The sequence below is a fragment of the Pogoniulus pusillus genome, chromosome Z, assembly GCF_015220805.1.
Source record: "Pogoniulus pusillus isolate bPogPus1 chromosome Z, bPogPus1.pri, whole genome shotgun sequence".
Lineage (NCBI taxonomy): Eukaryota > Metazoa > Chordata > Aves > Piciformes > Lybiidae > Pogoniulus > Pogoniulus pusillus.
The window spans coordinates 5,612,924-5,627,267 of NC_087309.1; the positions used below are offsets into that span (position 1 = coordinate 5,612,924).

At 44.3% G+C, this 14,344-nt stretch overlaps 1 protein-coding gene across 2 annotated transcripts in view; it reads right to left on the minus strand.

The window, feature by feature from the left end:
- Window positions 1–215: 215 nt before the first annotated feature.
- GHR (growth hormone receptor) overlaps window positions 216–14,344 on the minus strand; it is a 185,663-nt gene continuing 171,534 nt past the window's right edge. For both annotated transcript variants that reach the window (XM_064140354.1, XM_064140353.1), the window contains 4 exons: window positions 12,862–13,033; window positions 7,088–7,178; window positions 3,323–3,392; window positions 216–3,057 (listed from right to left, as the gene is read on the minus strand). In XM_064140354.1, coding sequence (XP_063996424.1) covers window positions 2,095–3,057; window positions 3,323–3,392; window positions 7,088–7,178; window positions 12,862–13,033 — 1,296 coding nt within the window. In that variant the 3' untranslated portion in view covers window positions 216–2,094. The remainder of the gene's footprint in view (window positions 3,058–3,322; window positions 3,393–7,087; window positions 7,179–12,861; window positions 13,034–14,344) is intronic.

Here is a 14,344-nt window from a genome sequence, read left to right on the forward strand (position 1 = left end):
CAATCTACAAACTTAGGTCCGTGCTTCTATTTTTACCTATATATATATCAATCAGTGAAAACACTGATGTTATTAGGCACTGCTTCTGAGAACAGAATGGAAAAGCTGAATCCTGCTTTACCAAATCAGAAATGCTTGGCATCTCCTAATTAAAACCTCTGTTTCAAATGAAAAGAAAATAATTATCTGCAATAATAAAAACCCAAAACGTGGTATCAGGACAGATCAAAGACAATACATTTATTAAACCTTGAGAAAAAACAAACAAACAAACAAAACACTGACATAAGGAAAGTTAAATAGAAACTGAGAGACACATCTTCTGACCGGCGTAGAACGGCTTGTGTGACCAGTAAAGTACCAAAATGACATTCTGAGTTTGATTGAGGTATTTTAAACTATTTTTTGGCAATAGAAACAAGAGTAAGAAACTTCTTCCAAACACACACATAGGCATTACTTGCATTAGTGTCTACCATCTATGAATTTTTTTTTTAATATGAAACTAAATAATGTAGCTGTTAGAAAAATATAGCAGCAAATTAGCAGAATACCTAATGCACATTTACCATGAAGTAGGCGCTGGACTCAAGAATCCCACCCAGTCCTGTAGCCCTTGGTCGCCAAGAGAGCATCGGTGAGTCCGGTGGGAGGCGTTGCGAGCAAGGCCTACGTTCGCTGCACTTCACGCGCTTCTGTTCAGGTCAGAGAAAAGAAATGAACATCCCCATTTGCTTTCTAAGAAGAACCCCCCAAGCCGTGGGCTAGGAAGGCAACTTCTGAAGCAATAATAAAAGCTCTGTCGAGAACAAAGAAAAGCTTTCCCACTGAATATCAGTTTTCTCTCCTTCCCTTTCTGCCTGATGTGGCCAGAGGAGCGGCCTTTAGGCTGCAAAAACGACAAACACTTTTGACCAACACTGTATGCAGTTCCCTACGTTTCACCAATCCTTGAATCCTGTTGCATCTTTAGAAATTCACTGCTGGCTAACTCCTGAAGTCCTTAGTTTGGTTTTTTCCAATCGACACTTTGTGTGGCGCAAAGTAATAAACGCAGTGATGTCTTTGGCTGTAGGAGGGCTTCAGAAGTCGAGCAAACGTGAAGAGATTATGCTGCTATATCACTAGAGCTTATTCACATACTCTCAAGAATTTTCAGTGAGAGCACAGTAGCACACTGTGGTTAACAGAATCTTCCCCTTAAAAATGCTTATTACTAGCATTTAGCCATCATCTGATGAAGAGCAGAATAATCCACCCAACTATTTTGTATATAAAGTGCCCTACAAAACTTGAATTGCAATTTCTAGATGGGTTACCATAAGAAAGTGATAGACTTCTGTTACTTGTCAGGTTCTACAGCACTTCAAAATTTCTCTACGTTTCTTTGGAAATACAAAATGGCTCTGTTAAAAAAAAAAAAAAAAAAAAAAAAGTGTTCCTTCTTTTTGGTTTTTCTTTTTTGGCTGTGACCAAGACTCTTATAAAAGCAGACAACTCTGTTTTGAGGTTGCAGCAATTACATTCCTTAGCATCTAGTGTTATAGAAAAACATTTATACAGGGATTTTTTTTTTTTTTTTTGGTGTGTGTCTGTGACTAGAATATTAAAATATATTTTATTAATTTGTATAAATCAAAATAGATTTTTTTTTTAATATATATATATATAATTTTAAATTTCAAGCTATTCCTTTTTACCTGCGTGTCCACTTCCAGATCATTGGTATAGAAAGATCTCTGCCAACAGCATGGTGTTTGCTAAGTTCTTGAAACTTTTAACCACTCGGTTCCTAGCTGTATCAAAAATGCATGATCTACTGTACACTACACATAGCAATTTCAGTGTTTAGTATCACAAAGATCACCCACGAGAACAAGACAGTCACTGCCAGTAAAACAGTCTCAAGACAAATTCATAGGTAATATTTACAGAACACAACAGGAATATTTCGATGAATGTTTTTATGTTGCAACATCTCAGATAAACCTACAAGAACCATGAGAAACTTTTAGACTTCATTGTGGCTTCGCCACGCAAGCCTGAGCTGACTCTCTGCTGTGAAATACTGCGTACATCTAATTAAGAAAAGAGCTACGGCATGACTTTGCTGAGCTGGTCTGTGCTCACGTAGCCACAAGACACGTTGAATTCCTTGTCTGGCACAGGCAGTGCGGTTGCATTGAGCACAAGGCCTTGTGGAGACTGAACGATATGGATAGATGTATAGTCTGGGACAGGCATCTCCGAACTTGGGGATTCTGCTGTCGAAGCTCCAAGATTGATAGCGGCAGTGGTAAGGCTCTCCGTGGTGAAGTAGGCATCCTCGATAGAGCTTTGCTCCTGAACGCGTGGCTCATCCTCTCTGTGGGGTGTCACAGCAATACAGCTTTTCACATCTGCCTCACAGAAGTAGGCGTTGTCCATGATGAAGTTTTGCTCTCTGCAGCCTTCAAACGGTGCTCTCCCCACCTTGGATTTCTGCCCTGGCGAAAGCACGACACGGCCAGCTGGAGTAATGTCGCTCACCTGGGCGTAGAAGTCCGTGTTTGTCAATGAACTCTGGTTGCTTAGCTGGGTGCGGATCGATGGGCTCGCCGAGCTGATGCTGTCTGCGAAAGGTGGCCACAGCTGGCTGCTTCTGGACCGAGTACTTGCACAGGGCTGCTGGGTGCTTGCGTTGGCAAGGCTTGGAAGTGACTCATCGTTCTCTCTTCTATCAAGGCACAGGAGATCCCCTTCTTTTTCAGTTCCCTTTTTGAACTGATCGATGTCAGAGATGGCATCACATGTGTCGCTTGCACTGAAGTCTGTCTCTGGACTGTCTGGTTCACAACAACTGGCCCGTCCCGAATCATCATCCTTCACTCCCAAGCAACTGTGTGATTTCAGATGGTCTTCACCCAGGAGCTTGTTGGTATCTGACACTCTGTTCTTTTCATCGGGGTCTTCTATGTCTAGTTCAATAAACTCAACCCACAAGTCGTCATTGTATAGCTGTGTCTTGTAGCTGTCGTGGCTGGCTAAAATGGTGCTCACTTCATCTAGCTTTCCTTTCTACAAGGCAAGAAAAAAAAAAGGATTGTTATGAAGGAAATAATAAAACTGCTTCTGCTTTTTATGATGCTAAGTTAAGGAACAGTAGCTGCAGCTGACTTAATAATTGCAAGGAGTTTTTCATTGTTTGATGGAAACGAATTCTGTGGCAACTGCCTCCGCGTCATAAGTTTTTCCAACAGAACCATTCTGCCTAGGACAAGAAGTGTCACCTGCTACCACGACTACAACGATTCCCACTGCAGATTTTAAAGCACAGTATTACCTTCAAGAGATCTGGGTCAATCCCTTTAATCTTTGGAACTGGCACAGGAGGAAAAATCAGCATTTTTAACCTGGGGGGAAGAAAAAAAGGCTTTGAATTTGACAGTGTTTCTGTTTGAGGAAGCTAGAAAGAAGAGAGCCTTACACTGAGTTTAAACTTAATATCCTTGAAACTGAAATGTCTGAGGATTCAGTTTTGAGTAACCCTAAGGACAGAGTGACTGTTTAGACTCATTGCAAAATACAATCCCAAGTTTTCTGTGACCTTCCTTGTTGAAATCACATCTATTTATGTGGGCAGCTGTTTCGGAGTCTGGTCTTTGCTAACCAAATGTGCTATAGAAAGAGCAGATTCTGTCAATTGTTTCCCTCTTTATATAATTTTCAAAGCTATCTGACAGAAATGTCAGTGTGCACAGTGACTTTCCCAGCATTTTTTTTCCCAGGGACACAGTAGTCTTGTGTAATAAATGGTTAAATTATTACCAATAAATGGTTTAGGTTGGAAAGGACCTCAAAGCTCAGCCAGTTCCAACGTCCCTGCCATAGGCAGGGACACCTCCCACTAGAACAGGTCACTTCAAGGCTTCATCCAACCTGGCCTTGAACACCTCCAGGGAGGGAGCAGCCACAACCTCCCTGGGCAACCTGTGCCAGTGTCTCACCACCCTCACTGCAAACAACTTCTTCCTAACATCCAGTTTGAATCTCCCCTCTGACAGTTTAAACCCATTAAACTCCTTGTCCTGACGTTACAAAACCTTGTCAATAGTCCCTCTCCAGCCTTCCTGTAGGCCCCTTTCAGAAACTGGAAGGCCACTATAAGGTCTCCTCGAAGTCTTCTCTTCTCAGGCCACAGAGCCACAACTCTCTCAGCCTGTCCTCATAGCAGAGCTGCTGCAGCCCTCTGAGCATCTTGGTGGCCTCCTCTGGGCTGACTCCAACAGTTCCATGTCCTTCTTGTGTTGGGGGCTCCAGAACTGTACACAGGTCCTTGGTCCTTCTCCTACTCCTGCTCAAACTGCACCATACTGGTTTCCTTTCAATGACTTCACCTTACACTGGATATGTGTAAAACATTTCAGCATTCCTTTCCAAAGTCTATACACAGAATGACTAAAAACATGCATGTGTGCACTGGGACTTGTCTACAGTTATGCTCCATAGTCTGGGACAGTCAAGCTGAGTTATTCTGCCAGTTGCTGAACATACATAATAGCAGGTGAGTGAACTGTGAGACCATTTTGCCATTGTTATGCATGTGTCATTGTTTCACTTTCATAGATGACACAATTTCACAGTTTTTATAAATGTCACAATCCTGTGCTTTGATTGATTTTATTCCTGTCTTCCACCCACAGAGACCAAATACTCCTCAATGACTCAAACTCTTTCCCTTGGCTCAATGAAGAGAAGTCAGATATCAGTGGAACAGTCAAGTGGGTAAAAGTATTATTTCACAAATTTCTATGGACTGAAAAAACAATCCCTTTCAAAAGCTAAGTAAATTAATTATAGAATAAGATGTTCTGCAATGTAAAAGGAAGAGGAGCAGTGAACATAGAATCGACCAGGGTGGAAGAGAGACCTCCAAGATCATCCAGTCCAACCCAGCACCCAGCCCTATCCAATCAACTAGGCCATGGCACTAAGTGCCTCATCCAGGCTTTGCTTCAACACCTCCATGGACAGCGACTCCAGGGACCACAGAACCACAGAATCACTGAATTAGACAGCTTGGAAAAGACCTTTGATATCATTGAGTCCAACCTATCACTTAGTACCTTCTACTTAAGTAGCTCATGCCATCAAGTGCCTCATTCAGCCTCCTAAATCTCTCCAGGGATGGTGACTCCACCACCTCCTCAGGCAGCCCATTTGTGGTGGAGGGGCAGCAGCCCCAAAACTGAGGCCTCTCTATGCCTCTACATGCCTGGACATGTTTTTTTGCCAGGACCCACGAGGCAGTAAACAGGTTGTGTAACACACACACGCCCAGTCTGTGTGCTCCTGGGGTCCGCCCAGCTAATCCCCTATTGGAAGGGTCCAGGCAAACAGCTACTGCCTATTAGGGTAAGGTTTGGCTTACTGCCAGCCTGATTGGTCACTTTAGATGGCCAAATGAGCCACAAATCTTGGCTCAGAATCTATAAAGAGGGGTGCAAAGGAGCACCACGTGGTCAGAGGTTCACACTGTTCAGAAGTTCAGAGCATTCAGATCATTCAGACTTAGAGGCTCAAGCTCAGCTCTGATCCACAGCAGCACCCTGCTGCCCTGACCTGCTTGCATGGCCTAGACACAGGATCAGGCCTCACTCACTTGCAAACATTACTGAGGCTCAGCCCTCTTGCATTGATCTCAAGACACAGTTAAGCTGTCTGTGAACCCTTTGAGAAGCAGAGCGCCTGCACGCCTGCACTTCATACATATATGGGGAGCTGAGAGCCCCTGCCTAAGCCTAGAGCAGCCGCACACACTGGCTGCTATCCTGCATTTATCTATGGAGCTCAAGTCTCCCTGCAGCCCGGCAGACCCTGCTTGCCCAGCATATACTGCTTATCAGCTGTCCTGTAAGGCTGGAAAGATCCAGAGCCAGCAGACCTTCAGACTGTCTGCAAACCTACAAACACAGCCTGCTAGCTGTACAGATGACAAATCCTCCTCCTGCACCTGGAAATCCTGCCAGCTGATCATCCCTGGACACGCACAGCATCCAGAAGCTGCAGCACTGAGGCAGAGACCACTTCACTCCAGGAGAGAAGGTCAGAGAAATCCTGTTTACCCCAGAGACTGGGAACCCTTATCAATTCACCTGCAAGCCAGGACAGATTCCAGCTTCACCAAGACCCAAATACTGGGCACACATTGTGACACAATCCCGGGAGGGTGATTAATGATTAATACTTAAGAGCAACACATCTAAGCAAGCTTTAATTCCTTTGTAATATAAGTTACCTCTGTCTTAAGAGCAGACACAGTTTCAGCCCCTGCTGGGCAGACAGTATGGTTGTTAAGAGGCATTAAGCCTAAGGGAATCTTTCTCTCTGTCTGTAGTTGTTGATAATTTGATATTTCCATTTAATAATCCAATCCCTGTAAATATATCCCAAGCTGTTTTCATAACCTTGCACAACGAACCTGATTTCATAGTGGTTGGGGGTGGCACAAATTCATAAATATTAATTTTAATAAATAATTTTATAAAAAATTAATACCACCTCAAATTAATTTCTCACCTCCCCCTAACAGGGAAGGAATAGAGAAATCCCCTCCATGACACCATTCCAATGCCAATCACTCTTTCTGTGAAGAACTTCTTCCTAACAACAAGCCTGAACCTGCCCTGGTGTAGCCTGAGGCTGTATCCTCTTGTTCTGTCCCTGGTTGCCTGGGAGAAGAGGCCAACCCCACCTGGACAGAATCTCCCTTCAGACAGCTGTAGAGGACAATGAGATCTGCCCTGAGCCTCATCTCTTCCAACCTGGTTGATTCTACGATTCCTCTTCTGCAGGCTGCACACCCCCAGCTCCCTCAGCCTCCCCTCACAGGGCTGTGCTCCAGGCCCCTCACCAGCTTAGCCTCTCTTCTCTGGACATGTTCCAGTGCTTCACTATCTCACTTGAATTGAGGGGCCCATGAGATTCCCACTGATGAAGGCCTAGTATGTACAGTGTCCATGTAGCTTATGAGAACGGACAACAATCCTCCAAATCTGAAACAATTATTTATGCTGCAAGTATTTAAAACCTAACAAAAATGCTCTACCTTGGTTGTTTAGACAGCAGGATTAAGATCACTGTTACAGCCAGTCCACACGCTCCGAAGGTAACAACCAAGAACCATGGAAACTCAATTTCTGAAACAGAAGAACACAAACACATTAGCAGGAATCTGCACTCCTCTGGCACCTGAGGATTCCAAAGCAGCAAAATCTGAGAGATTTTCTGGTTGCTTAAATGTGAAAGTTCCATGTCAAGCAGAAATAATAATAAGCTCAAGAGGTTCCATACTGAGACCACCTGCAAACTGAGACTGAGACTACCTGCAAACACACACTGAGTTTTTAAATACAAATATAAATGAGACCTTAGCACAGACTTAGCACCTGTAGCAAAAACAGCTATGAGGAACATTCTGCATGTGTGGATCATGAGTAGCCCTTATGGCATAAAATGCCACAGACCATAGTACTGCTTCTTTACCCCAGTGTGATGGTTTACAGATAACACTTTAACTTAGTTCATCATTGCAAAGAAGAATAGGAATTATCCAGAGACTGTTGAGTAAAAGGTAAATAAACCTAGGGATAGGACAGAGAGTAATGATAACTGATAACTTTATATCATCCATTTGTTTGCTGGATAGTTTATATATGTGTGATGGTTTGGGTGTTCCCTGCCCCCCCACACTTTGGAAATCACCCAGACTAGACTCAGCCAGCTCTGGAAATTGAATGAAGCTATTTATTTACAGGTAGCACAAGATCCAAGCAGATATTTACAGTATATACAGTTATAGACAGAAACAGACAAGGAAAAAGGTAATACAGAAACACAACAGCCCTCCCAGAAACCTGAGTGCCCAGGAGGGGCTCTCAACCACCCTTACACCTTCTCCCACCCCTCTCTACCTTACCCCAGACTTTGCCTTTTGCCCCAAGGAAGAATGGAGGTCAGCCAGGGGGGTTAGAAAGCAAAGTGGATTAATCAGAGAGATGGAGGGTGAAGTTAGAGAGAAAAATGCAGCCCAGAGCTCAGGCTGTGCCCGAACTCCCTTATCTATGTTTATGCTCTTGTTTTTATACATCTCAGCAAGCCTACGAGTACAGTAAACATCAGCATTGTTTCCTTTTCACAGCCTGTGATCTAATCCTTCTCACCAAAACAGTCTAGCTAGCTTCAAACTAGCACAACATGGTAGCATAGACTTGCCTTTGTCCCTTCTCTTCTCCTCTCTGCAGCTCTGCTTTCTTGCATGGCTCCCTTATCTCCCTTCTGACCTTCTGCTGCCTGTAAAGTTATGGGAAGGAAAGGGGTGGGGGAAAGTGGACTGCCCAGGATGGGACAAAACTGAATTATTGTACGAGAGGATCCTTGTACTGTTGCTAAATTGTAAATGTAACTTTAACTTAGGGGAGTAAACTCTAGTTTGTTGGAGACCAAATCCAAGCCACAACACCAAGGAAAAGAACACTGTTAATTACAGAATCATAGAATCAACCAGGTTGTGTTAGAAGAGAATAGAATAGAGTAGAAGAGAAGAGAAGAGAAGAGAAGAGAAGAGAAGAGAAGAGAAGAGAAGAGAAGAGAAGAGAAGAGAAGAGAAGAGAATCAACCAGGTTGGAAGAGACCTCCAAGCTCAGTCAGTCCAACCTATACCCCAGCCCTATCCAATCGACTAGACCATGGCACTAAGTGCCTCATCCAGTCTTTGCTTGAACACCTCCAGGGACGGTGACTCCGGCACCTCCCTGGGCAGCCCATTCCAATGCCAATCACTCTCTCTGCCAGCAACTTCCTCCTAACATCCAGCCTAGACCTACCCTGGCACAACTTGAGACTGTGTCCCCTTGTTCTGTTGCTGCTTGCCTGGCAGAAGAGACCAACCCCACCTGGCTACATCCAGATAGTTGTAGACAGGAATGAGGTCTGCCCTGAGCCTCCTCTTCTCCCGGCTGCATTCCCCCACCTCCCTCAGCCTCTCCTCATAGGGTTTGTGTTCCAGGCCCCTCACCAGCTTTGTCACCCTTCTCTGGACACCTTCCAGCACCTCAACATCTCTCTTGAATTGAGGAGCCCAGAACTGGACACAGCACTCAAGGTGTGGCCTGACCAGTGCTGAGTACAGGGGCACGATAACCTCCCTTGTCCTGCTGGCCACACTGATCCTGATCCAGGCCAGGATGCCATTGGCTCTCTTGGCCACCTGGGCACACTGCTGGCTCATCTTCAGCTACTATCTACCAGCACCCCCAGGTGCCTTTATGCCTGGCTGCTCTCCAGACACTGTCCCCAGCCTGTAATGGCATACTTAATCACAGGGAAACTATTCTTCTGTCACAGAAGCTAAAACAGGGTGGTGTCAAAAAGCACACTTCCCTCTTCTGGAGTCCAAACATTAGTTTCGTGGTGAAACATCATATTAAAAAAAAAAAAAAAAAAATTCTCCCTTTTACTTAGCTTGAAAGTGTCTGCAAAGAATTTAATAATTAAGAAATGCAATTTGCTATGAATTTCCAACAGTGCTGATGAATGAAATGCTTTATCTCCTAAATACTGGTAATTGCACTGTAAGTAATCTGACCCTGGAGAATAAAAAGCATAGAGAAATTTATGCTGTCTATAGCCCTGCAATTCTTCTCGTTTGCTCAAATGTGAAGGTTTTAATGCAAACTTCACTTGTTTTTTTAGGCAAAGGAATACTGGACAGAGAGGTTTAGATTTCTATAAATGAACATAAATATACATTCTTTTTTGGGGAAAAGAAATGACAATTCCTGTACTAGTTGCAGCCTCAGTGCTCCCAGCTTAAGATTTGAACTGGCCATATTTTCAGATATGAGTAAGGTGGCAGAATCATGGAATCACAGAACTTCAGAGGTTGCAAGGGACCTAGAGAGATCACCAAGTCCAACCTCCCTGCCAAGGCAGCATCCCCTAGGGTAGCTCACACAGGAATGCATCCAGCTGGGTTTGGAAAGTCTCCAGAGAAGGAGACTCCACAACCTCTCTGGGCAGCCTGCTCCAGAGCTCTGTCACCCTCACACCAAAGAAGTTTCTCCTCATGTTCAGCTGAAACCTTCTCTGTTCCACTTTGTAGCTGTTGCTCCTTGGCTTATTGCTGCTGACCACCAAAAAGAGCTTGGCCCCAGGCACTTGACACCCACCCCTCAGATATTTGTGCACATTGATCAGATCTCCTCTCAGCCTTCTCTTCTCCAGACTAAACAGCCCCAGGGCTCTCAGTCTCTCTTTGTAGGGGAGATGCTCAAGTCCCCCCACAAGTCCTGTCTGAATACATCTGCTAGACAGGTCCCTATTTTAATGGAGAACCAGTAACTCTGCTAGATAGGCTGCTTTAAAAGTTAGCAAATTCCATTTGAATTTGCTTTTTTTTAATTTTAATTTTTTTTTAATGCACAGAAAATTAAACTTTTAATTATCTGGTCCTAAAGGTGATCACAGATCACAGGATATTAGGGGTTGGAAGGGACCCAAGGAGATTATCAAGTCCAAGTCCCCTGCCAGAGCAAGACCATACAATCTAGCTCAGGTCACAGAGGAACACATCCTTACAATCACAGAATCACAGGCAGGTCTTGGAAGTCTCCAGAGAAGCAGACTCCACAACCCCTCTGGGCAGCCTGTTTCAGTGCTGCAGTTTACACCCATTACCCCTTGTCCTATCCCAAGACACAACTGAGAAGAGTTTGTCCTCTCCTTCCTGACCCCCAGCCCTCAGATATTTATAAACACTGATTATATCCCCTCTAAGTCTCCTCTTCCCCAGGCCAAACAGCCCCAAGTCCCTCATCCTCTCCTCACAGGGCAGTGCTCCAGCCCCTTCAGCATCATTATAGCCCTCCTCTGGACTCTCTTGGTAGATTCCTGTTTCTCCTCAACTGGGGAGCCCAAAACTGAACACAATATTCCAAGTGTGGTCTCAGCAGGGCAGAGTATGAGGAGGATGAGAAATACACAAAACAGGCAAGAAAAGACTCAATCAAATCAGATCACTGCTGCTGTGTAAGCATGGATATGGATAAACTCAGAGAGAGTCTGGGCTGTACTGATGTAAGGAAACTGTGCTTGTGGGATGACCTTAGATTTTCACAGTGGTTTAAATTTTGTCCACATGGAGAACTGTGACAGTTCATTGAAGCTGGGGTTAATAAAACAGTGACACCTGTCCCACAACAGCAGCTCTTCAGAAAAAGCAGGAATGAAAAATGAAGTAATGCCAAGAGTTAAAAAGGGTAGGACTAGGAAGATTTTGAAAGACAAGCATTATCAGTGGTTTTACTCAACACCTTCACTATCACCCTGCAAAATGGAGGAAAGCAGCTTGTTAAAATCATTTTCTGAAGAGCTCATATTTTGAAGAGTCAATTTAGTTGCCCAGCTCTGGGAACCTGTGCTGGTTTGAGGCAAATTGGAATGTTTTAGTGAGAACAATTAGATGATAGGCTTTGAAAAGGAAACAATGGTGATGTCTGCTGCACTCATTGGCTTGCTGAGACACATGAAAACAAGGACACAAATATAGGTAAGGCACTGTCTCTCTATCACAGCTGGTATCTGTGCTTCCTCCCTGGGCTGCTTTCTGTGTAACTAATCCTTCTGGCTTTCTAAGCCCACTTGTCAATCCTCACAGGTCACCTTGACCTTAAGGCATACTCTGGGATAAGGTAGAGGGGTGAAAGGAAGGCGGAAGGGTGGTTGGGAGCCCCTTCTGGGTGGCTGATTTCTGGGAGGGCTGTTGTGTTTCTGTATTACTTTTAATATACCTTGTATATTTCACAGGATCAAACAAGATCACAGGACATTAGGGGTTGGAAGGGACTCAAGGAGATCATCGAGCCCAACTCTTCTGCCAGAGCAGGACCACACTATCCAACACAGATCACAGAGGAATGCATCCAGACAGGCCTTGAAAGGCTCCAGAGAAGGAGACTCCACAGCCTCTCTGGGAAGCCTGTGCCAGTGCTCTGTGACGCTTACAGTAAAGAAGTTCCTCCTTGTGTTGAGCTGGAACCTCCTGTGCTGCAGCTTACACCCATTGCTCCTTGTCCTATCCCAGGGAGCAAGTGAACAGAGCCTGTCTCATTCCCTCCTGACTCCCAGCCCTCAGATGTTCATCAACATTGATTAAATCCCCTCTCAGTCTTCTCTTCCCCAGACTAAAAAGCCCCAGGGCCCTCAGCCTCTCCTCATAAGGCAGTGCTCCGCTCCCCTAATCAATTTCTATATATTTGCTTGTACATTGTGCTAGGTTGTAAACATAAAAGCTTCATGCCTTAAGTTCCAGCTCAGCTGAGTGCAGTCTGGGTGGTTTCATAAGAGTGAGGGGGGCAGGTGACACTCAAACCAGCACAGAACGCTGTAGGAAAAGGTACTGCCTCATTCTTTGGTGCTCAATGGCTGGTTTCACTTCTGCCTTTAGCAGCACTTGAGGAACAACTATGAGACTGATTCAGCAAAATAGTCCCTGTCCTTGCTAGCACTGAGCAGATCAGAAAAGCACATCATGCTGACAAAAAAACTCAGTGAGCAATGCAACACTTTAACAGAAGTGACAACTCTTCTCCATCAGAGTGATCATTTTAGATGACAAAGTAGGAGATTTAACTGTATTTTATGCTCTGTAAAATGTTCAGCAGATTTCTGACTCTTAAAGCTAGAGTGTCTATGTGAAACAGCCCTGCTGAGTTTACTCTGTCAGTTTGTACAAGGAACGTGAACACCGCAAATCTCACCAAAACCAGCACCACTGGAAAGACAAAAAGACAGTGTAGTTATAGAACTGCTCTGCTTAGTTACCTTCATCACAGGGAACCAATTCAATGCCTATCTGAGAGAAAGACACGTAAAGGATTTCACTGAACTCCCCAAATTTTTCAGAGGTGCGTTGCCTTGATCGGACTCGTATCTCATAATCTCTTCCCATCTTCAGAGAGTACAGTGGAACCACTGTTGAGATCCTGGGCTCTAACTGCAAAGAGAGAAGGACTGTGACTTACTTGCTTGAGTTGCACTGGAAATCTTACACTGCTTCCTGATTTCAGAAATAAACATTTGAGAGCGCTTTTGCTACTTGAAACTGCAAGGATACAACAAGAATAGTTAGAGAAAATGCACAACATTTACTTTAGACTTAGTAGTCACCAGGCTTTGCTGTGATTCAGGGCATCAACAGCAGAGAATGTTTACTTGCTGTAAACACAGACAGTGAAGAAAGACAGCAGAGCTTCCCTCAGTTACATGACATAAGTAAAGGGAAGGGATCTTTAAAGGTCTCTTCCAACCCAGTGCGTTCTATGATTTTATGGTTCTAGCTCAGTGGTGTGAGAATCTCCCACTGATCCTACCAAGCTGTAAAGCCTCTTTACTCTTATTGCTGACTTCACAATTCCAAACCCCTTGTTAACAACCAGAGGAGTCTCAGAACTAGTGTAATCTCCACTACAGAATGGTTATTAAGAAGAAAGATGTTTCATAGAATCATAGAATCAACCAGGTTGGAAGAGACCTCCAAGATCATCCAGTCCAACCTAGCACCCAGCCCTATCCAGTCAATTAGACCATGGCACTAAGTGCCTCATCCAGTCTTTTCTTGAACACCTCCAGGGACAGTGCCTCAAAGGCCTTCTAGCTAGACGTATTGCAGCTTACAAACGTGTAACATTCTATAGCTCCCCAAATCTTCAACTATATGTAGTTGTGACAATAGAGACTGTGAGAGCTGGCATCAGATTGTCAAACTCCAAAATTCTAAATTAAATATTACATGCAAAAATACTTAAGATCCTGCTGCATATCAAAATATGTAGGAAGGCACACAAGAAGTGTTAATAGGTGAAATCTCTCTCTCTGGTTCTATTAGCCCTCTAAGAACATGCATTTTAGCTCCAATGGCACAATAAAAAATACACAAAAATGAATAAATAGTGCTCCAAGTATAAATCCACATGGCAGGTGTTATATGCTGCCCCAGAACCAAGGATGGTAAGCTAAGAGTTAAAACAACTGGGAAACAGCAGCCACTGGGGATTTGAAGGAAGCTTCAACAATACTACCCTATAATCACTGCTGCTGCCCAGTCTAAAATTGAGACATACTCTGCTGGTAGCTGTGATTTGACACCAAGCTAGGAGCAGGTGTGGAGCTGTTAGAAGGTAGGAGAGCCCTGCAGAGGGACCTGGCCAGGCTGGATGGGTGGGCAGAGGCCAATGGGATGAGATTGAACGAGGGCAAGTGCAGGGTTCTGCACTTTGGCCACAACAACCCCAAGCAGCACTACAGG